At 36.7% G+C, this 24810-nt stretch overlaps 3 protein-coding genes and 1 long non-coding RNA gene across 7 annotated transcripts; 1 reads left to right on the top strand and 3 right to left on the bottom strand.

The window, feature by feature from the left end:
• Window positions 1–5: 5 nt before the first annotated feature.
• On the bottom strand, window positions 6–18634 carry LOC138123917 (DAZ-associated protein 2). 4 transcript variants are annotated; one of them, XM_069038769.1, is made up of 5 exons: window positions 18474–18634; window positions 6598–6699; window positions 1635–1756; window positions 1434–1580; window positions 6–1378 (listed from the first exon to the last, which is right to left on the bottom strand). In XM_069038769.1, the coding sequence occupies exons 1-5, from the start codon at window positions 18487–18489 to the stop codon at window positions 1196–1198; spliced, it is 570 nt and encodes a 189-aa protein (XP_068894870.1). In that variant the 5' UTR covers window positions 18490–18634; the 3' UTR covers window positions 6–1195. The 4 variants fall into 4 exon arrangements, with proteins under 4 accessions (XP_068894870.1, XP_068894869.1, XP_068894871.1 ...); XM_069038768.1 differs by having other exon boundaries at window positions 1635–1759; window positions 18474–18632; XM_069038770.1 differs by lacking the exon at window positions 6598–6699 and having other exon boundaries at window positions 1635–1759; window positions 18474–18629.
• On the bottom strand, window positions 16535–18030 carry LOC138123923 (uncharacterized). Its single transcript, XR_011156951.1, has 2 exons — window positions 16656–18030; window positions 16535–16598 (listed from the first exon to the last, which is right to left on the bottom strand). It is a non-coding gene; the product is annotated as an uncharacterized lncRNA (long non-coding RNA).
• A 183-nt stretch (window positions 18635–18817) lies between the features above and the next one.
• ND-B22 (NADH dehydrogenase (ubiquinone) B22 subunit) lies at window positions 18818–19508 on the top strand. Its single transcript, XM_069038773.1, has 3 exons — window positions 18818–18953; window positions 19007–19149; window positions 19200–19508. The coding sequence occupies exons 1-3, from the start codon at window positions 18859–18861 to the stop codon at window positions 19388–19390; spliced, it is 429 nt and encodes a 142-aa protein (XP_068894874.1). The 5' UTR covers window positions 18818–18858; the 3' UTR covers window positions 19391–19508.
• Window positions 19401–22972, bottom strand: LOC138123914 (trafficking protein particle complex subunit 12). The gene is made up of 8 exons (XM_069038762.1): window positions 22480–22972; window positions 22255–22431; window positions 22062–22195; window positions 21802–22006; window positions 21605–21748; window positions 21361–21551; window positions 21076–21307; window positions 19401–20628 (listed from the first exon to the last, which is right to left on the bottom strand). Exons 1-8 carry the CDS (start codon window positions 22783–22785, stop codon window positions 20383–20385), a joined length of 1635 nt encoding a protein of 544 aa, XP_068894863.1. The 5' UTR covers window positions 22786–22972; the 3' UTR covers window positions 19401–20382.
• Window positions 22973–24810: the final 1838 nt, after the last annotated feature.

The following is a 24810-nucleotide window of genomic DNA, read 5'->3' as shown; positions in this document are numbered from 1 at the left end:
AACACTTTTCAATTACAGCATTACATTTTTCACAATAGATCTTTACAGTCTCACAATAGTTCAATTTCATTGTAAAAGTTTCAAGTAACAACAAAACATTAGTATAACAAAATTATGGCAAGTAACAAGAAATTTGTTGGTGTTTTTTTTTTTACATTTTCTCGAATTTACAGACAGCATATTTTAATCGTCTATCGATTGTTTTATATTTGTTATTGACTAGTAAATATACATTAAGCTGTGTCGTTATGATAGTTCTTTTATTTTGTTTATCGATAAAATGGAAATGTTGCCATAATTCGACCGCCAAGCAGTGACGGGTCCTTGCTGCCCCCGATGTTCACTCTTTGTCGATATTTGGGGGCAGGCGAGAACGGTCACCGTAGATTCGCGTTGTTTTCCGATAGAACAGAATAGGTATTAGAAAGTAAACCGCTTCCGTTACCTACGCTAAAAAATAAAAGAAATATCACTTGAAGAGGGGGCTGTCCGAGACGAAGATGTCCCTCGACGACTGTCGTTTCGGAAGCGGCCCCCTCGACCAATTCAAACTTATTGCCTATAAAATGTATTACTTTACGTAAATATTCTTCAACAAAAAGTAAAATTTACAAAAACTGTTAAACAATAAGTTACAGTGTCAACAACATAAACATGGAAATATCGTTTATTGCACTACATATGTATATAGTTTTCAAGATTTTTCAACAGAAATGAAGAGAATTTGTCAATAATAAGTGTAAAAAAAAAACTAGTTGTAACCTCTCTACACGATTTAACGCAACTTACCAAAAACATCACCTGAGGCTGATTTTTCGATAGTATCACCTACGTCATAGACAAAAAAGAATCAACAAGATGGCCGCCTCCGATTAAGGTAAGTTTATCGTCGAACAATGACGGATTACCGCATCTATAATCACTCTAACTTGTACTCTAATATTTTTTTCATTTTCAAAATAACCTATTTTATTTGTTTTTTATATAAGATTTTTTTCATGATTTTTTCCCTTTAATGTTGTCAGCAATTCATGTACAAAAGTGCCGAAGACGACCGACTCACTTTCGACATTTAGTACTTCAAACGAATGATATATAAAGACTTGAACCGGTCCCGTTGGGGATCGCCAGTCGTTTAGATAAAATAAAAAATTTCGTTAGCCTAGTTTGAATTGCTTAAACCTAACCCCCTGTCCTACCAGAAGGTGTAACCGCCGTCCGAACCGCCCGCCAAAAATGAGTTTTTCTTCTGTCCTAGCGCGACCTGGTGGCCCGCCATCGCTGCCAGTTGAGCGGCGGACGGTGGCACGCCGGGCGGGGCCGGGGGAAGCACCGGCTGACCTATGCCGTCGAACCTCGCCCCCGCGTCGTACCCGTTCTGAAAAAATAAAAGCGTGTCTCAACCGGGAATGGTCGGATGCCCTGCGACTCACAGGTATCATGATCGTGGGCCTCAACTGCGCCGGCTGCATCGCATAAGAATAAGCGCCTAGAGACGGATAATACTGCATGGGGGCGTAGGTGGGGTACCCTAAGTAGGTGGGATAACCGGCGGCATACATCGTGCCCGGATGGTACATCTGAAAGAAAGAGATGTAGAGCGGGGTGGCACAGTGAAGCTTTTTCAGTCTTACCGGTTGACCTACTATGGCAGCGGGATGTGTCAAGGCCTGGTCGTAGGTCGGAGGGGGCCCTTGCGGATATATCTGAGTTTGGCCGGGTATCACGTATGGTGAGCCGGTTGGTATACCGGGCACTACTAGGAAAAAAAGTCAAACAAGGGATATCACCACGTATTTCTGAATTGTTTTTTTTTTCTGGAGTGAAAACTGTCAAAATGCCAACAGTTTTTAAATTTGATCAAACGTCACTACGTCAGCGTCATCACCACGCTGGCCAACTTAGAATTTAAATTTCCGACCTGACCCTCGAAATTTTTATTTCAGTTTTAAACAAGTTGGTATGAGTGTTTCGGTTTTATAACGAACTATCAACACTTCATTGGAATACGGTGTGATTAAGAAGACGGAATCTTTTGGTAACAATGAAATTTTGCAAATTTGAAATTTACCATCAAAGGTTCATTTTTGTAATAGCATAAACATAACCGGCATAATCAAAAATGTTTTTAATGTCGTCTCAAGTTAAAAAATCTGGACAGTCCCAATTACGACACAAAAAACACCAGTACTTTTCAATTGTTTCATTGCCAACAGACTCAGTCATTGTTGATCACGCTGTAGTACATTCTGTAACAAGGTTAGAATGAAAATTCGATCTACGAGTGGAAGATTCCGAACGCGAGCGTGAGAACACACGAGTAGATCGAATTTTCATTCTAACCGAGAAACAGACTGTACATAAAGAGCGATCAAATTAATTTGTAATCGAGTTATCCATGAATCCGAAATCGTATGTCGTTACTTGAACTCCACGCTCCAATAAACACAGCTTGAAACCACGGCCTCCTTGATTTATAAGAGACTCGTCTCTTATCCGGCCTGTCGCATTCGATAAATGTCTGTTTTTGAAAATTCCCCGTATAGTATGTCCATCTAGCGACTTTAATGTGACCCATATATTAGTATATGCAACTAAAAATACGTATGAATAATGACATTTTATATAATAAATTGTCAATTTGAAAAACTAAGTGCTGTCGAAACTTTAAAAAATGCCACAAACAAAGAAAAAATGTTGTATTAGTTCACGACATAAAGTTAACATTTCTTATCATAATCTACCCAATGATATCACTTTAAATGCGGCATGGAAGATAGGACTGAGAGATCGTACTGGTAATATCATGCGTGCCGCAGAATATGCAAGTATGTAGTAAAATTTTACCAAGATTCCAAAATTTAAGGACCAATGTAAATATTTCAGTCACCTTGCAAGATAGTTCTCTGGAAAAACTAGAAAAATTGTCTTCCTTTACTTATTTGCCAAGTACCAATTTTCAAATTGAGACGGCGGCAACAGCTTTTTATGTGGCTACTTAATTATGAAAATAACGGAGGCAATCCATGGATGTGATTATTGCTTGTCACATTTACAAGATTCAAATTCGAAAAAGAAAATCCCTTTACTGGAATTAATTTATTACTAAGATAGAGGAAGGCTAAGTTACCCCAATGATCAATTTGTGGGTCTAGTATAGTTTGGGAATGAGAAATTGGAATTTTAGCTTCTTCACTTGCAATGGGTTTTGGGAAGATTAAACATTATAGATAATAATGAAGATTTACGGCTATGAGCAGTTCATTCCAGGAGAAACAAACATCTGCATTTTGCTGATATTCGGCATCCCTTTTTAGTAACTAGCAGGTAAATAAACTTACACTATGGTAAATCTTCATTATTATAATCTTTACAATCTACCCATTGCAAGTGAAGAAGCTAAAATTCCAATTTCTCGTTCGCAAACTATACAATTTACAATAATTTCAATAATAGTAGAAATTCTACCAAGCATTCCAAAGGAAAATATAAATTTTGTTTTAAAGAATATCTTGGCCTCAATCTTTCGGGAAATCCACTAATTCATTGTCCTGTTCATGGTAAAATGTGAGTAAGACACTTATTTAAAAATTAGAACTTCCTGTCATTGTAAATTTTTGTAACTTGCACTCACAGACAAATAAAAAAAATTATAAAAAAGAAAATTGCTGAAATTAAATTTACCGTTCATAAAAAACTTTTTGATTTGAGATTTTGAAAAAGTGTCAAATGTATGTGTGCGTTAAAACTGTTGAAAAATGTTGAAAACACGTCTATAAAACAATAATTTCCTGCAAGGCAGGCAACCAGTACAACACATAAGCCCCGTATTGTGGCGCACCCTATAAAACAAAAATACTGCTTAGAACTACGAATGCGGCAGGCCGGATAAGAGACGAGTCTCTTATGAATCTAGGAGGCCGTGCTTGAAACACAGGTTAGATCTCGACATATCAATCGCAAAAGACATACGGATTCAAATCCATGCATGACTCGATTACAAATTAATTTGATCGCTCGATATAATGTATTCTTTTTCTAAACGCATGAGGGTTGGCCATGGTTTTTTGACACATTTCACACAGTACAGTAAATTTGACAATATAAACTGTCGTCAACTGTCAGGTATCAAGTAAAAATTTTCTTCAACACGATGCCGCAAGTTGTGTTTCAAGACATAGCATTTTGAAATACTAGAAGCACATGAAGAAAGATAGCAGTGATGATGATCTGGTAACAAGGGTAATTTACAGATATTTTTAATGTAACTAGTCCTGAGAAATAAATTAGTAATTTCGATCTGTAAGTTGGACGTCGTCTAATTAACGATGTTATAACAGAAAAACCAAGAAGCCTGCAAGAATCTGATTCAGAATCAGATGATGAAAAATTCGATTCTGATAGTGAAATATGATGGGAGGAAGATAAAACTAAGTTAAGTTTAACATATTGCTCCTAAAATCAAAGAGAAGTAATATTTACGATTGTAATTTACGAATTTTATATACCTAATTACATACATGATTCTTCAGAAAATGAAAACATTTTATTTTATAAAATTCGAATCTATTTTGTTGTTTGTGCTTTCACACTGACGTTTTCACTCTTAACATGACATTTTATACTGTCATAGTTTATACAGAATGAATTCTCTAACAAAGTCATGGCCAACCCTCATGCATTTAGAAAATGAATATAAGTGGGTACAGGTTGCAAAGACACACTTGTCATTTGCAACAGCATTTTTTCAATATTTCTGAACCAAATAAAGGCACAAAGGGAGCAGAAAATCATGGATTGGATTGAATATTTTCCATATAAGTACAGTTTTAAAGTAATTTCAAATGCCATAAAAGTGCTGTTGCAAATGACAAGTGTGTCTTTGCAACCTGTACCCACTTTATAATCTGTTTCAAAATCAAAAATCCACCAACACTGCATTCTACCTCGACAATACAATCGACAACGTCGACAACTTTTGTTTTTAGCGTACCTGCAAGTGTCAGAAAAAAGTGTGGTTATGAAAAAAAAACTGTTGACAGTCGTTTTGATCGTAGTTCATCGTGTTTTTTTAATTCACGTTTTATTATTTCACTCAAAAGGTATGATATGGTAGTTCCGACCTTTTTGTACATAATTATTTTGGCATGAGTTTGGGCCAACCCCAAAAAAGATGAAGCTTATTCTAGATTATATAATCTCTTTCAAAATCAAAAATCCACCACCTGTTGAATTGTTGGCAGAAAAAACGAAATCCCTAGATTAAGTTTCGATTTTTTGGGTTGGCCCAACCTCCTGCCAAAATTTGACATTGAACTGTTGAGTTTATTTACCTAACACAAAATCATTATTATGTGCAAAAAGGTGGTAGCTACCATATCATACCTTTTGAGTAAAATAATAAAATGAGAATAAAAAAACACGATGAACTACGACCAAAACGACTGCCAACAGTTTTCTTTCATAACCCAACTTTTTTCTGCAGCCACACTAAAAACAAAAGTTGACGACGTTGTCTGTTGTATTTTCGAGGTAGAATGCAGTGTTGGTGGATTTTTGATTTTGAAACAGATTATACCTATTATACAGGCTTATTCTGAATGATTGTAGACAAGTAGGCGTAAAAACAGAATGTAAAATTTATGGTTGCCGTTGCCGCTCCGTATAAAAAACATCAAAGTGATGCGAATAAGTGAGTACACACCGTTCACACACAGGAATTAAATTGGGTGCAAAACAATTCAATATTTTTAGAATTGGTTGCAAAACAACGCAACATTTTTGGATTCAATTGTTAATTTAAAAAATAAAAATAAAAGTCTCATCACCGCACTTTTCACGTAAAAAATGACAGTGCCGGCGACAAAAATTGACAGTTCGCATGAAAGTGGCAAAAATTTCATAACATGGACATGGCCTGCTTCGACTACAATCATTTAGAATAAGCCTGTATTTTCATTCCATAACAAGTACACTGAAAAAGCATACACTTACATGTTGCTTGTGTAAATCGGATTTACCATTACGCGATGTCACTGTCAGTCGCAGGTAATTGAATTAATTCGATTTCAGTCGGTAAAAGTGTACTTAATGCCCCATCTAATGTTACTGTTATCAACATTATGGGTATTATTCTTTATTTTCAAGGTTTATTGTGGGTTTTTTTAAGTCTGGTATAATCAAAATTCGTTTGTAAATTCTTAACTGATAACTTAGTAAACATGGAAATAAACATCAAGTAAATCTCAAGAGTGAGAATTTTTACTTTCTATTATGTATTAAAAATGATTTCGGAATTATTACATTCACTAACGGTCGTGGAGAAAAAACGGTTCGACGATGTTTAAGCTTTCTTAACTTCAAATTAAACAAACATTCTTTTGTCATTAGGTAAAATAATAAAGTGAGGTTACGTCGAATTAATTTCACTGTATTTCAGGATCATTGGACTCGAAGGTGATGCTATTATTAGACACACATCCGCACACAATGATCGCCTTTGAGGATTAATTATTATTAATTATTGTATGCAGGCCAGTAATCCGTCGGAATGTCCACAACGCAGTAATAATTTCCCTCCCGGTACGGAATAGTTACCTCCGTAGGGCTGTGGCGTTGGAACAGACTGGTTAGCCTGCGGTGGAGGCTGTGGGGTAAACGTCGGTCCAGACGACTGTGGGGGAACCGCACCCCCGAGAGCTGCAAATTCAATTAGACATATTTTTAACGTCCATCTGTTTTGGCGAATCAAAAAAAAAAAAACCAAACCAAATTGATAATTTGTGAATTGGATTAATTTTATTTTTGGTTTAATTTTGCAAATCAATATTAATCGTTCAACTAATTTGAAAACGAAGCGAAAACGAAACGAGTAACAAAAAAAAAAATTCATATTTAAGAAAAGATTGATTAGTTGAAAACACTGAAAATTTGTGACGTTACCCGTTTCATGAATATAAAGAAACATTCAGTGCTCGAAAGATATGCAAAAATATTTTTTTTTTTTTTTGTTTTAAGGTGGCGACGTGAATATTTTTGCACAAATTTTCCAGATCGTATTTTGGACTAGGTTAATACAAAATACTCCTATCGCTAGTATTTACATTTAGATTTTTCGGTAGTCGTATTCATAATAAAAAATATATTACTTTTCGAAAGCATGCGTCGTCGCATTCACTCTGCATTGGTCGACGAAAAATATTTTCCTTCACAATTTTGTTTGTTTGCAAATTTGTATAAAACGACTTGCAAAACTTCAATTCGTGCGATAAAGAAGTGAGAGGCAAAGCGCCCGATACGCCAGGGTTGAACTCGTTGACTGTCCAACTGTGAGATACAATATTTGAATCTCGCCCAGTGTCTAGACTATTTAATTGAGAGACCATTTAAAAATTCTTCTTTTTTTAATGAAAGACCAAATGCAAAATGAATCCGTTGTGCATAAACCATGCAAACTGAAGTACTTATAAAGATACTTAAATAAAAATGAAAATACATCTCGACCAATTTCTATTGAAATGTATTTTCAGCAAAAGTACTGAAAAAAATGGACATGCAAAAATAAAAATGTACACAGTTTCACCAGACGTCCCATCATTTGGGACGTTCCTGCTGAAACTGTTCGATCGCATGCTAAATATCTAAAAAACAAGCTTAATAATTGTTATTTTCAATTTTTAAAAGCTGGGATCTGAGGAGAAATTAGCAAGTAGTTAGTAAGACCAACGCGTTTTTTCTAACCGTTTCGGAATACAGATTTTTTTGTTTGTCAAAAACTGTAAAACCCTGTATTCGCTATCGTTCGACACCGAGAGATGGGTATTGAAAATATCTACATGCTCTATGTACACTATAAAACATGCAAAAATAAAATTTTCATTAGACTGAGTGTTGTGGTACATTGCTTTGTCTGATCTTTGCGACGAAAAAACCAATATACCCTAGCACCATGCACAAGTAAATAAAAAATGAAATCTATCTTCTATCAAAAAAATTACTTAGTCTAGATTAGTCACATATTATTAATAAGGTAATTCAAACATTTTAAGTACAAAATCCCGTAGACCTGTGGCAGAGTACGCTCCACCTATCAAACTATCTTTCCTCTCTTTCGGTGTGCGTGTTTGTGTTTCGTTCGTCGAGAATCGGCGATAATTTGATAGGTAAAGAGGATTTTACGATATATTAGCGACGTAGAGGTGCTGCAGCGGTTTTAGCCAACATTGTAGCAAACACCGGGTGAATCCAGTTACCACCCTACACCCACACACAACAAAAAATATGTAACTCCACAATCGGCCCCTGAATTAATAATCGTTTAATGACGGACGAACGGCGACTGGTCCCACATCGATTTTGCTCGACCTGAATTATTCAAAAGCGCATAATTGCGACATTTGCCTTTTCGACTGACAAGTCGACGTCAAACTTGACCCAAAAAGGGTTTTTGCGAGGCGTTGAGTAGCGCTTCAAGGAATCCACGTGAAACGTTGATCGATAAAATTAAATTTTATAACTTGTTCATATTTTTATCTGTATCAACGATTTATCGAACGTTTTTGAAAATACCAAGAGATATGTTAGAAGTAATTATGGTGATTAGCGTTAATATCCTTCGAAAAAATGTGCTTTGACTTTCTTCTTTTTATTTTATGCAATACTGGACATAAATTAAGCAACTTCAGATGAAAAATAGCTATTAATACCGAGCGCTCCGAAAGTCTTTCTATCAAGTGAGCCATGACAGTGGAAACGAATGTCGTTGGGCTGCAGCATATTTGGCGCGTATTTAAATGACTATTTGCTAGTAGCTAATTACCGCGACAATTTAATTCATACACTAAAAATCCCATAAGCAGCGGTGTTTTTGTCATTATCACAGCGCAAAAAGTTTACCTTAACTTTTCCAGCGACAAAACGGAACCTAACGTTTGAAAGCGTCTGATTCTCTAGTAGATAGTATTCATTAAATTGTCTTACCGAATTACACTCAAGCTTTTTTTTTGGGTCGAAGTAAACTTGACATTTATAATTGGAGTTTTCTTGTCTGGCAATTTAACGAAAAAAACTGCCTCTGAAAAGATTACGAGTCCGTAGGACGAGTATTTTTTTCTGGCAGTTTTTTCATTCTCAAGTTTACTTCGACAAAAAAAAGCTCTCGTGTAATTATAAGTGACAATTTTATCTTTGTTAAGTTAGCGCAGCCATTTGTCTTAATATAAACATTAAAAATTTAGCACCATCGCCATTATGGAGACTCATCTTTGTTGCTATAGTGCTTGTAACTTCCTAAGGAATTCTGACTTAAACCCTAAATAAACCGAACAAAGACCCTACTTAAAGACATTTATTGTCATATTGTGCCTGTCAATCACTAGAGGGTCTCCGACAAATATTTTGAGTACTACCCCAGGTAATTTTTTTCTCCGAGGCCGGCTAGTGATTGACAGGTACAATATCACAATAAATTTCTTTAAGTAGGGTCTTTGTTCGGTTTATTTATGACTTAAGCCAAAATTCCTTAGGAAGATAAAAATACTATATTAAGAAATCTCACTCGTGGACTTCGTCCACTCGTGAGATTTCTATAGCAACAAAGATTCGTGCATCTAGTTAAAATTATCAAAAACTTACCATCACTTATGTAATTAGTAATTACTGTTGAAAATTAAAAATATGTTTCTTCCACTACTAGTCTCAGAAGGCTTCATTATTGACTCTCGAACCGACCCCAGAAGTAGAATTTCTCTCCCATTTTCATTATTAACCTAGGTGAACAATGAAGAGCCGTCACCTAGCAACGAAAAATTTTCGTTGATTTCATTGGTTAACGTAGACGATTTTCATAGCAACCGTTAAAAAATGAAAACTCGGATCGTCGCATCGGACAAAATCATTTTATTAATAATTATTATCCGAAAGGGTTTTAACGTATCTAGTAGTGGAAAAAATAGTATATAAACCACGGTGAAGAAGTCCCTTATAGCCTTCGCGCCTTAGAACCCTCGGCACGCCTCGGGCTCTAATCTTGGCGCTCTGGCTATAAACATGAACTTCTTCACCTTGGTGTATAATATACAGAGCGCCCAGAAATGTGGTAGCAAGTTTTTCGATTGGTCCCGCAAGATGACACTTTTTTACAGAGACCTTTTTTATGCATGGCAACGCCGCTATCTAAATTGAGATAAATAAATGTCAAGAATTGTCAAATGTAAAACATTCAAATTTAAATTTTATTGAAAATGTTCAAATTGACCACCATTATGCTCAATGCATAACTGAATCCTTCGAGCAACATCTCGACAAATTTTAGTGCACAAATCGGGGATAAAAATTGTTTGGAAAACTTATTCTTTTGAAAAAATTCAAAAATTGAATGTTGCAAGATTGAACAAATTTGGCTTTTCGAAAGTGCCATCTTGTGACACTTTGTGTAAAAGTTGCTACCACATTTCTGGGCGCTCTGTACTATTATTAGCCTGTCCGTTACTTTGATTTTTTTTTAATTTGACAATTTTTTATTTTATGGTGAATAAGAATAATGTCATGGCTCACTTGATAGAAAGACTTTTGGATCGCATCGTGTAACGAGAATAATGTTTATATAATAATATTGATGCCGCGCCGTTGCGAACCTCATAGCAACGTCCGAGAATATGACTCGAAGTCATATTCAAAGCTTTATCGTATCATTGTATCTAACGTACAGTTACAACCACGGAATTTCGTCAGTCGTTGTCATTCAAATGACATTAGCTGTAAAACAGGTTTTATATATTTCTAACCCCACATTAGAATTTTTAACATGGATGTCAAAAATGTTACTGGTGGCATTTTGATTTTTATTGTGCGTGACAGAATTGCTGTCACAAAAATTTTGAATGTCAGTCTTAGGCTACACAAGTTTTTTCGAATTGACAGTAAAATAATTGACGAAATTCCGTGGCCCTAACTGTACTATGAGTGTAATGTATTATTATTAGTAACTAACGTATTATAAGTAACTAAGGTAGTTGAGTTATTCGAATATTATGGTAATTGACGATAAATGTGTAACATAAAGTGAACATAATAGTTAATGATACGATGAAAAAAGAGTTTCATAAGGAAGTGTTTATTTCATGAGTCCAAGTTTATAAAACGAGTCGCGAAGCGCGAGTTTTATAAAAGACGAATGGAATAAACGCCTTATGGAATGAGTTTTTTATACTATTTTTTGTATTTTGCACCTTTTGAGCCATTTTTAAATCAAAAGTAAGAATTTTAACATTCTGGGGAATTTTATGTTGGTTGTCAAAAACACTTGTCGACTTTGGAGATATTCGCGTGTATTGGCTGACGTTGCCAGAATCCTCTAGACTTTGGAGGATTCCGGCAGTACCAACATGATAACCGTAAATTGCATCGGGTGTTTTTTTAAATTTCACCTCGTAGTAGGCGTTGGAGAGTCGACTGTAAACGCACCACTGGTGTAAAATGTAAGATTCAAACAGCTGATCCGTGATCCGTAACCTGTACTATCCATTTACTAAACTCCCGCACTGTCAAAGTGTTTGCAAGTTGCGGCACTGCCGTTCTGAGACTAGTAATTTTTACTTTAACGTTGGCGCAAAAATTTGAAATTTCAAATTTGAAGTTAAGTTTAATAAATTCGCTTTCTTTCATTCAAAGTAACGGGCCTTCAAATAAATTTATATTTAGAGCAACCTATGGAAATTTTATTGTTTGCAAGATTTTTCCAGCGTAGTAAATGACACAAGAAACAGCTGACATTTTAACGAAATAAAATTAGGTTAGAAAATATTTTTAATTTTTTTAGTGCATTTTCCCTATTCCCCCTCCACGGAATATGACAATATGAAATTGGGAAAAAGCTGACTATGTAACCTGCGTAACTCCGGAGAATAATTGGTTACCTACAAAAATTACTTTACACTATTAACAGAATTATAGTCCAATTTTTACCCTTTTGAGATGACGTCACGATTTCTTTCCTCGCTTTCTCTTTATTAAAACGACAGAGACAGAAAAAAACGAAAAAAAGGCACGTTTATTTATTGTTGGTTTCTTTGAGGTTATTTTATGCTCCTGTCAATTTGGCAATTTTCAATTTCTTTCACTTATTACATTGATTACAAACATAACCTTTTCGAAGCAAGTGTCAACAAACCTGAAACATTATAGTTATTTATGATGAATTCAAATTTGTTTCTGATCCTAGCTCAAACATACGTGAAGTTACTAGATAATGACGTCATCACAAAAGGGTAAAAATTGGACTATAGAATGTTGCCTCCACCTACTCCAAATATATACAGGATGGTCCCGATATAACCTGCCAGAAGAAATCCAGTAATAGGTGATGATGAGTAGAACTCATACACAAAAAATGTTTCTAAGAAAAGTCTTTTCGTTTTCGAGATAAAAATTATTGAAAATTTGATCAAAATTTGCTGTACGCTAATGAGTTAATCGGTTTTAAAAAGGTAATTCTGGTTGCTTGGCTGCAACTTCTTTAGCAACGGTACCTGTAACACCGATGACATTTGTCAAGTTTAATTTTAAATTTGTGAATCCTTCAAAAAGTTATGAAATTCACAAAACAAGAATACGCCGATTTGCATTTACTCTATGGCAAAGCACGTGGTAATTCAAGAGCCGCAAGGCGACTATATAGCGAGCGTTTTCCTGAAGGAGTCCTTCCGTCCCGTTGTACTTTTGTGGAGCTACATCTCCATTTATGTGAGGCTGGTACTGACTGATTCAATACGATGGCGTTCCCGATCCTCCATTTAACCCCTCTGGATTTTAATTTTTGGAGCCACACGAACGATTTGGAATACGAAGTTGAAATAAATACAAAACGCCAACTCCAGAAACGCGTAACAGACGCCGCGAGCCAGATTTGTAAAAACCCAGAAATGCTGAATTCTGTTGAATGAAAATTGGTATAGTTTTCCCATTTATAATTTCGTTTTATGGCAGTGCAATGTAATTATTAGGAGCTGAGGTAGTGGCTTTGGCAATAGACGTGAAGATATTGTAGCCTGGTCAGACAACAGAGAAGAGACCTTCTTTTACAGTCCTAGGAGTTATGGCGGTAGTTGCCTATTGTCGGGGTATTTAACTCCCTGACAACAGGACTGGTAGTAAAACCAAATTATAAATGGGAACACTATACCGGCGCGGCGTACTCAAATGTGCATAAATGCCAACGGAAGGCACACAAAACATTTATTACAAAATAATTTTTCTAGTCTTGTTTACAGTTAACTTTCAATAGTTAATAGATATTCTCAGTTAGAGTTGAAAGTACGAATATGTAAAATGTTAACAAATTTATTCAATACATTATTTTGGCTGTTTAACCACAATTAAGACGATACTCTTATTACACAGTTCTTCCACAATTTTGTATACACTACCTCTACATTTATTTACACATTGAGGAACACCACTTTATTTATCTCAGGTTACAAAATCAGCTTTGTACCTAAATAAGATGGTGAATTAACGCACACAGTGAACGTTTTCAATAAATGTCATTAATTTGATTTAGTTTGTCAGATTTGAGATTTGTCATAAACGATTTAGGTACCTATGTTGCTTAGATACTGCCATCCTTACAAACACCAACAATTAATTCCTGAGTAGGTACGTATTTTTGTGGTCAGCAGCGTCGAATGGGTGTGGTTAGGGGTTAATTTATCCCCATTATTTTGGATCTAATGAAAAGGGGTTTTTCGGACTTGTTAGATCTTTCTGATGACCCAGAATTTTTTTGGCAGGTTATATCGGGACCATCCTGTATATTTATTTGAAGGCCCGATATTACTTACATGAAATGGCTGAACAAGACGAAGATATGAAACGTAAAAGAATACTGTTAACGGCCAGAGAAAAGCAGGGTATTGTCAATCTTTGTTTGGAAAGAAGAAACATAACCAAACTTTTCTTGTTGATGTTTTTATAACTAGATTTTGTGTACAGGCAACTGAAAATGTATGTCAGCATAGGTACACTCCAACAAAAAGTCAGAAATTTGACACTGACAGTGCGGGAGTTTAATAAACGAATAGTATAATCGACTCTTCAACGCCTACCGATATGAAATTTAGAAAAACACGATAAATCTATTATGGAACCGGTTTCAGCTGTTATGCTACTGTTTTTGGTATCGTAACAGCTCTGTTACAAACGCAAATAAAAAATACATTACAGTCCTCTACGATTACCGTAGATACATTTCGTTTGCACAGTAAAATACTTTACTATAGTTTGTCCAGTGAGAGATTGGTTGACATAAAAATCACTAATTCTACGCAGAGAAAATACTACCTAGCGTAAATGATTTATTTATTTACCTTCAAGCAGTAACATTTTTTGCCCTGAAATTATGCTCTAGTTAATGTATTCTAGTGCATTTTGTAGTGTTGGGTCTACAATTTAAAATCTCCCAATCTCTCGCTGGACGGAGTATACGTATATTTACCCAATTTATTACTGTCAAATTGGCAATAAGAAAGTTATTCATCGTCGAACTAGAGAAATAATTTGTAATACGTTTGATTATATGAGAATAACTTTTCCTTTTGAAGCACTGACAAAAACTGGTTTCCTTAGAATTTGTTTTTTCAATCTATTTAGCGAAAATTTAAATTTACCTAGACATTCCCTTTTACGGCGTTTATGAGAAATTTGACACTGACAATACATTTTTGTGACATTTCTCAGTCTTTTGTTTCCGCCACCAAATATGAAAATGCCTCTACAAGAGATACGTTTTTTTTAAATAGTTTTCCGTTTCATCCAAAATTCTTATGTTAGACAAGGATATTTTACTGCCTTGGGGTATTACATCGACTTTACTACTAAATACTGCTTAAATGTATGTTGGGGAAATTTCACACCTAAAACACGTCTTCTAAATACACCAATAAATAAATAGTGTAAGTAGTCATGTTCAAAAATAAATCTGGGACAACTTTTTTTTTGGGTTTTAAATTTGTCTTCGACCAGTTAATTAATTGATATTTTATTAAAAAAAAAATATTTTGGCTAAAATTAACAATTCAATGGTTGTTATTTATTATTTATTTATTGTTATTATCATTTCAAATTGCCTGAAAAGTATAATTATTTGTCAATTATGACAAATAAATGAAATCTGCTATTTTTTCTGGCAGCAAAAAATCCATGGAAATATTGTTCACTGTTCAGCCTACGTTACCCTAGAAAAATAAAATGGTCCCAGATTTATCTGAACATGGCTGTACATACTTATGTGTCGAATTATATATTTTTTTTAAGTTTGTCTTCAGATTTTCCCACTGATCCTCATATTATTATTATCATCATCATCATATAAATCTGACCTACGGAAGTCATCGTATTTTTAGGTTCACAATAGAAAATCAAAGCTGTCATATTCCCATTAAAATTTTGAAGTTCATGTCATTTAAAGATAAACCATGAGTGCGAAATAACTTTACCATGACAAATATCTAGATAACAATGATGACTAAATATTATTTTACGGGATCAGGTGTAGTTATGTACTCTACAGTTATAGTGATCCCAGAACTCTTAACGTTTTATGATAGGCAACATCGTTATGAAGTTAAACAGCTTAACAAAGAAACAGGTAATGGACGTAAATAAACAGATCTTTAAGGGTCGGTCTTTAACCTGGGGGCTCTGGATTTAGAAAGAGGGCAGTAGTCTCTCTTGGACGAAGTGGCCCCCTTCTCGGTGTGGCCGGATTGCGGCCATGGTCGTACTTAGCCTGGCCTGTACTGTACTGTACTGTAGTTTCAATTTGGTTGTAGGTCGTAAAATTTTATGGTACTTTAAGTTAAAGATCTTGCGGGGCTTTAAAATCCTAGTTTACCACTAGCAGGTAATATTTTAAGCAGGGTTGTATATGGATGGCCGTTTTGCGGCGGATTTGAAATTGTACCTGAAAAGGTAGGGGCCGGATTGCGGCCGGTCGGCCAAATTACTATGCATCTTTTTATTTAATCCCAAAACGTCTATTACTAAAGCTTGTTTGACACGATGCTAAATTTCGTAGTAAATTTGTTAGAAAATGGGAGAGACCCTCGATCGGACCAATGAACGATCAGGATCATAGTCTGTCTTTGTCAGATCCTGATCGTTCATTGGTCCTCTCTCATTTACTAACAAATTTTCTACAAAATTTAGCATCGTGTCATACAGCCTTTAGCATAAAAGCCCTGTTATAAATATCCAGCTTTTCAAAACTATGTTTAGTCTTATATCGGGTGTTTTTTTAAATTTCACCTCACAGTAGGCGTTGAAGAGTCGATTGTGGACGCACCACTCGTGTAAAACGCAAGATTTAAACAGCTAATCCGTAATCCGTAACCTGTAGAGTGCATTCACAATCGACTCTTTAACGCCTACTATGAGGTGAAAAAAAAAACGATATTGGTTAATCACACAAGTGGGGAAGTGAAGATGGAAGTGATATTTAGTAAACGTGGTGAAGAGTTCATTCTTTTAGTTTTTTAAATACATATGTACTCTGAAAAAAGTACTACCAAACAAGGTGTGAACTGGTGTTGCACATTGAAGAGCTGCAATGTCAAAATCTATGTAATAGTACATGTATATTTATCAATTGAGTTTAAAACCTTCTTTCGTATGTGGAATTAATTTCTTCATTCAGGATTAGCGATAATTAAGTTGGAGACGTCCGAACTTGGGCTTGCTCGTGGCTTTGATTTTATATTAATATAAAATCAAAGCTTGATTGATATTAATATAAAATCAAAGCTCGTGGTAAACGTTCTAGTTACTTTTCAATAAAGTTATGGCTCATCTAAAAAATTTCTTCCAGTCGAGCCACATTCCTCTAATCCTACCGAGATTTTCATTACAAAAAAGCAGAACAAACTTATCAGAAAAAACTGGAACGTCAAAACTTTGCCGTTTCCGCCTCGCTAATTAAAACCGTCCCGACGAAACGACGAAATGGAATAATAAAAGCGGGACGCGACGCCCCGAATATAAATATTTAATTATTTGACGGGCGCAAAAAGTTTCATCCGACTTTCAAAAGTCGGAATTGCGAGAAACCGAATCGTTCCGGTAATCGATTTTCTTCCTTCCGCACACGTTGCATGTCTCTAACGACTTTCTCATTAATATTTTTTTCGCCGACATTCTTTCCGACATTAAAAATAACTATTCAAGTTCGTAATCACCGACGTTGAAATCCTCGTCACTTGACCAGCCTGATGAATTTTTAATGCTGTTTTGTCGCTTTTTCGACAACACAATCATTCTGTATTTATCAAAACCGACGATTAACACCGTAAAAAATTATAATCGCTTTTACGACGGTTTTTATCGTCACAAAATTAATTGCCGTGGCGGATTAACCTATCAGGTGCACGAAGAAAAGTGATAACTGTGGTGATAGGTTTGATGACGCGACATTGGCATTGATACGGCGAAATCTCGATTGGAAGGTAAAGACGTAAAATGAGAAACTAAACAAATACCGACCCAAATAGACGTCGAACCTCTAACGCAAATTTCCTATCTGCAGTTGTCCCGCAACATAACGACTTCCACACGCAATTTGGGCGACATTTACATTCTTGGGGCGGCCATTTTTTCCTCTTTTCACCTTTTCAATGCGACTCGAGCGATTTCCGTCGTGGGATGCAAATTGAAATATGAAAATGATGCGTGCGTGGGTCGCATGTAGTCGTCGACGACGGATCGTGGGGGCCGAGTGCGTGTTGCATGTTTTTTGGACTTCATCATGCAGTGAATAGACCACAAATGTCTAATGTTGGACCACTGAGAATTTTTACATCTTCAGCTACAGTAATTGTTACAACACTGCATTGTCGCGCGAAAAGATGTGAATAGAGAGCAAAGAGTGGCTGTACGGTAAAAGAATGCAGTGTTGTATGCAATCCCAACCAAAAATCTAGTGAAGGTAAAATCGTTGAGCGGGTATAACCAACAAGCATCAGCCACTGTTTAAAACACATGAAAATAAATATGTACTGTATTCTTTGCAGTCCGAGATCCGGAGCCGGGCTAGGGTCCTCCTCAGCTGATACTAAACCGGGCGCTGGAAGTAACACATTGTCATCATGTAAATCGCCCTAAATCACATTCATTTTATTAAAATCCCTAACATATAGGTACTGCAGTATTTTGCAATGTAGGACAAGGCTATTAAAAAGGCATGGGAACAGAATGAGCAAGAACATGTAAGTTACCTGATTCAGACAAAGATAACCTAACTGTTAGTATTGATTGGAACATCCTGCACGAATTATGCAATTTTTATGCCCAAATCTGCCCCCGCAACTCGACTAAATCGCTTTATTGTGAAAAAACTGCACTGAGATCGAAGCGCGGGGCCCTTGGAGGCTCTCAAGGGGGCGACTACGTAACACCCGTTCTCCGCACCAGACCATCCAACTTACCTTTCTTGTCGCTCATTCTCACTGGGGCCTCTACAAATGACAATTATTTACTAAATAATTACGATTACGTTTATACACTAGTATTTATGGAACACAACACTTCTTCCGCTGGATCACAGAACAAACGTCAAACTTGCACATGCGCAGCGCTACCAACCTGACCAACCTGGTCGAAGTCGCACTCGACACCCCTATCGCGAAAATACGAATTTTCAAGTTCGCACCACCGATCTACAGCTCCTCGCGACAAGTTACTCTGATTTTTAAGTAACAATCGACGAGTTTCCTACGGCTTCGCTTGCGTCTTCATAATTTTGTTTTTGTCAACACTGTGATTTGACGTTTGACAGCTGATTTACGGTTATCGGAATTAAGGATAATAGTGATGTCTGTGCCCACGGGACTCGTCTCCCACACGCGAAAAGTCCAGAGCTTGTACAAGAGGGCCCTGAGATGCCTCGAGGCGTGGTACGACAGAAGGTACATCTCCCGTTGTCAAGTAGTGCTCTTACATAACCCTTCGTTGCTTGTAGAGAAATCTACAGGTACTACGCCGTTCTCATGAGAGAACGCTTCGACCAGAACAAGGATGTTAAAGACATGAGAATCGCCAAAGAACTGATAACGCAAGGAGAACAAGAGTTGTTCGACAACCAACACTGGCACCCCAGGAAATGTATGTGACACTTCCTCCATAATTTCTTGACTAATCGCGTTGTTCTTTAGTCCCGGACTCCCCCGGGGGCGTCGCTTATCAGCGTGAAGTCATCCCGCCAGACTGGGTCGTTGACTATTGGCACCCCTTAGAGAAGGCGCAGTATCCAGAGTATTTTGCCAGACGTGAGCAAAGGAAAAGGGAGTACATCAAGTTGTGGGAGAAGAAGTTTGGGAAGACTCAGTCAGTACCCTCTCATTAAACACGACGTGTTCATTGTGTAGACATTTATTGAATTGCAGTTGTAATAAATAGTGAGTTTCAGGGAACAGTTCTTGAAACTGCGTTAATAAATAAATTTGTTTTTATAACTCAACAAATCTAGTTGAATGAAAACATTGCTTAGGATTTATAAAGCTAGCGGCGTAACACACAGGCTTTAGTTTTGGAGCGATTTTTATCAAGGATGAGCCGTTTTCGGAAAATATTTCAATGATGATGAAGTTGACAAACAACCTATTCTTTGCTAATCCTGAAATGCATCTCGAGTGTTATTTGACTTTGGCAAACACGTGCGTTTCAAATTTCGCGCTAAAACGATATAGCAGTTTTGGCGCATGATTTGAAATTTTGCTTTTACTACATAAACGAAGCTTGAACATCATTTTTTTTTATTGTACATTCCTTAACTTTAACACCCTAATCTCTACTTTATTGTGCCTCCACAACCATCTTATCTCGACTACGCTACAAACAGCTTCTTTGTACTATTTAACGATTCTCTTAGTGGCAACATTTAATACTGGAGATTAAGAAACAGGAAGTGAAAATTCAAACCACTCGTGCACACTTTCTTTTTCTACTATTTAACCCAATGAAAAACCACAAATCAAATTTGATGCCTTCTCCACGACTTCTTTAAGGCACTTGGATCATTGTTGTGTAAAGTGATGTCTGACAAGTGAAATGTGATGAATGCTATGACAATAATGATCATTTTGGCCATTTTTTCATATGTCGAATTATTTTGTTTAGGCCTCCGATACTGGATGGACATTTGTAAAGTTTAAACTCGTTTCTTAGAACGCGAATTTTTCCGAAAATTTTGAAATTGACGCCTGTCACGACTACAAATCAAATGCAATTCCGTTCCGAATAAACGCATCAGTAATGTTTTCAAATTGTACTAAAATAAATTAAAACAAGTCAACTAAACGCGAGTAATCACAGATAACAAAAACAAAAGCAACCAAATTATCCGTAAAGTTTTTCGAGAATTGTCGTGGGTGCGTCAGCTTGGTACCTAGATATCTGTCTCAAAAGGGCAAACTTCTTCATGCGACCCTTCGACGATTCCATGTCGTATAAAGTACACAAATTCAAGAGTAACGACTCGTGCAAGGCGTGTACGGGATTCGACTCGATGGCACTTTCCAGAACCTTGATGGCTTCCTTCAGGTGGCCTCCGTATAAAAGACAAACGCCCATGTTGTTCAAAATCTGCAACGAACAATTGGGGGAAATACAGATGGCACTTGACGTAACCTAACTAAACTTTGTCATTTGAAGATGTTGGCTAAATATACACAATAGTATATAATCAACATGGTTGTTAGCAGTACAATACAGCGGAGATCAACTGAAATTTATTAAAATTCGTGCATTGTCAAGCACTCAAAAATATGTGGTTATATTCAATGGAACATGGATAATTGGATACCTTATTTGGGTTTAATACGATCCTGTTGAACTCAAGTTACTTGTTGCCAGTCAAAAAATGTAAAATGAATAAGAAGTTGTGCAAAATATGATGAGGCTAAATTTGTTTTAGAAAGACAAAACTAAAATCATCAAAAGTGGTTAAAAGAAATCGATATTTTTAAATGCAAAAATTGAGATCATGTTGGTTGGCATAAAATTATAGAAGAGATGATGTTGAATTTTTACCATTACGTTAGTGGGCTCTAAAAGACTGGCCTGTTGGAAGAAAATATACGCCTCGTCGAAGGAATTTTGAGCCACGGCGAGGAGTCCACGGTCGACGTACTCCCTCATGTCCATGACGTTCCCTCTGAGTGCTCTCGCCTCGTCGAAACAGGTCTCGGCCCCTGCCACATCGCCCACTTGCAAACGCAGTCTACCCAAAGCCGAATACAACATGTGGCGTGTCGTACCATTCCTGCATATACGCAAACGAGGTGGGTGTTATTTTGTATTTTTTTCCAAACATACCTGTGACAAAGCTCTTCCATAATGACCATCGCCAACTCGTAGTCCTTCAAGGCGAGAGCGCAATTCACTATAGAATGTAAAACTCGGGTCTCTCGACCGACCCAGAGTCGGATGGAATCGGCACGGTCTGATTCGCTGATCTCCATCGGACTGCCGTCTTCACACAGGCCTTGTTTCAAATTATCTAACATCTGAAGAAAAGACATTTAAAAAATGTTATATCTTTGTTGTCTCTAAGTTGTACCTGCTTGATTGTGGACTTTATATGGTATAATTTAGTTAAAGAATCTTTGGGTTTGCCACAATGCATCGGCAGTTCGCTTAATAACAGCCGAAACGAGAACGAAGCGATGGAACCGGGACGTCCCCCATACATTTCAGGATAAAACTAAAATGTTTCAGTTGGTAGATCGTACAAGAAAATTGATACGGGGTCCTCACTTGATAAAAAACGTCCGGTTTATCGAGCTGTCCGAACGGCGCAGCCTCTGATTGAGCAACTCCGAAGGCTTTCGTTTTGACTAAAAGGGCGATTCTCGTGAACCACAATTGCAATGAATGGGGTGAATGTTTGCTAGGATGACCGGCGCGACCCCGACCTTGCCCATATATGGTTAGGAGTCTCGCAGTTAAATTAATGGCCGATCTATCATTTACAATTTTTAGTAGTCTATGTTTGTATGGCTCAAAAAATGTATTACCTGTAAGAACCGGCTTGGACTAGTTCTCTCAACCCTCGCTCGTCTTGTGTTACATCGCTTTCTGTTAAAACACTCCTCTGGGCTGCCTCCGCCTCCCCTAAGCATAGCGTAACAGCTTCTGCAATGTTGTCTCCCTTGAAACAATTTTTTTTGTAATACAAAGTTGATACAATGGTATTATTTGTCTTCTTACCAAGTCTTCTTCTAAAAGGACCCCAGGCATCGTGAGGAGTTCTCTCTCTGGAAAATAAGTTCCGGGTGCCGCCGTCGAACACGCTATCAAACACTGCCGCGTCTTCTCGCTGGGTATCCACGCGTCCCGCCTCCTGTCAGCCTCTGACCCCAGCGCCACTCTGGGGCAATACCCATCCTACAAAACCCATCAATCACTCTCCCTAACCAAGCCATATGTACTTACGTCGTTGTTTGGTGTAATTTCGAGATCGGAAATCAAGCCGTTGGAGGCCACGTTGTGATTGTTTCCGATCAAGTCGAAAAACGAAGTCGTCTGATCTTTGGGCTGCGGCGGTGTTTCGGCGAATATTCTACATACTTCGGGTTCGTTTTTGTTAGCACTTGTGAGATTGTCATCTAGTTTTAGGTCATTTATCTTAATGGAAGCTTCGCTTAGTTCTTCGGACAGGTCTATTGTCTTGGATGTTTCGTCAGTGGCGTCGCTGGAGCCGAAGTATTGGCTCAGAGAAGGTGTCGCATTCTCCGTCATACTATCAAATATTCACTAAATACTACGGTCGATTTTTTCCGCGCGTTAATTATAAATAAAAAAGTACTCTACTGTGTTGACATTGACGATATTGACATATGGATTGACGAATTGACGTTTCCTTCCTTGACGTTTCGTCGCAATGTTGCCAACCGAACGAAAGGAAAGACAAAAAATTCAGTTTTTCACTTTGTAGTTTTTACTTTTGTGCCTACTTTCAACGTCAATTTAAATATAATCTGTTTCAAAATCAAAAATCCACCAACACTGCATTCTACTTCGAAAATACAACCGACAACGTCGCCAACTTTTGTTTTTAGTGCGTCTGCAAACTGCAAATGTCAGAAAAAAGTGGGGTTATGAAAGAAAACTGTTGACAGACGTTTTGGTCGTAATTCATCGTGTTTTTTTGTTCTCATTTTATTATTTCACTCAAAAGGTGTGATATGGTAGCTACCACATTTTGTACATCTCGTGTCAAAAATGGATTACTCCCTAGAATTCGAACTTTTAGGGAAATAACGTTTTTCATGTTGTGTGTAACTAGAATTTTCAAAAGTTATTTTGAATGCCTAAGGTTGGTTACATTGAATTGAGAGATTAAATCCAAATAAATATGCCGCCAGTAACCAAAATTGATTGTGAAACGAAAAATCATCTATCACTTAGCGAGAAATTAGTCATTTGCAACTGTTACAATTAATTTGCTGTCTTACATTTTGGGATATCTTTTGTTTGTCACCAGAAACCACATAGCCTCCAACCTAACCAAATTTATGGCAACCTAGTAACGAATATCCCTAAATCCTAGGGAGTAATCCATTTTTGACACGAGAGTAATAATTATTTTGTATTACGTAAGTAAACTCAACAGTTCTCATATATAATATACCAAGGGCCAGATATATTGCCGGAAATTTTTTCGAGCAGTCCTGACACACGAGTGTTTGTAGCAAGAAAATTACACGAGGGCGCTAGCCCGAGGGTAATTTTGAGCGACACACACGAGTGTTGGACTGCAAGAAAAAATTTCTGGCGATATATATCTGTCCCGAGGTATATTCGGAAGAGAATCGCCTGAAAAAACTTTTCCCTAGGTAAATTATATCGGAAATTTTCCCTAGGGAAAATTTCCGCTTAATTAAATTGTGATTGGTTGCTATTCAAATAATTCGGAGTTGTGATTTGTCAATATAAATCATGTGACATTTAAGGGCGATTCTCAGTAAAATTTTGGCGGGAGGTTGGGCCAACTCAAAAAAATGAAACGTATTCTAGGGATTTCTTTTTTCCTCCAACATAATTCAACACGTAGTGGATTTTTGATTTTGAAACAGATTATACTAACACTTGTTTGTAGTCGTAATTTTTTAATTTGTTTAACATGGGAAATATATATACTTACTTTTTATTAAATACAGCATATTGGGTAAAATCGTACAATGTGACCAACAAAATAAGTACCAACTTGACATTTAAAATTAAGAAGGAAACATTTTTGGTTGGTTAATTAAAACATCTTTGAATTGATTTCTATTAAATAAAAAACCGAAGTTAGATATTGAAAAATATATTTACTGAGAGTTAAAAAAATACAATAAAGCTTATCTTGGTACACATACTAAACTAATCAGGTGTTAAATATTCTCCACTAAGTACTTTTATAAGATTCTTCACTGCAGACACTGTAAAAGTCACCTTCTTTCGACGTTGCAGAGTTAACACTATAGAAGGATTTAATACTTTTCATACTAGAAACGCTGGATTCCGTGTACGTCCTCGTCCTGTGGATTGTCGGTATTTCAGCATTTTCTTTCGTGCCATTCGCGCTAATGACACTAATTTGAGTATTCTGAGATTCATCACTCGCTAAAAAAACGATTCCTCGATGAGGACACACAGAACGATCAACACTAACCTGCATTTGAGTTGGTCATTTCTTGACTTATGTTATTTTCTCGGTTTCTTCTGCAGCAACAGAAATTCCACATCATATTTTCACAAATTCGTCACAACAAAAAACTC

The sequence above is a fragment of the Tenebrio molitor genome, chromosome 2 (assembly GCF_963966145.1).
Source record: "Tenebrio molitor chromosome 2, icTenMoli1.1, whole genome shotgun sequence".
NCBI lineage: Eukaryota > Metazoa > Arthropoda > Insecta > Coleoptera > Tenebrionidae > Tenebrio > Tenebrio molitor.
This window is presented reverse-complemented; position numbering and strand designations above follow the sequence as displayed.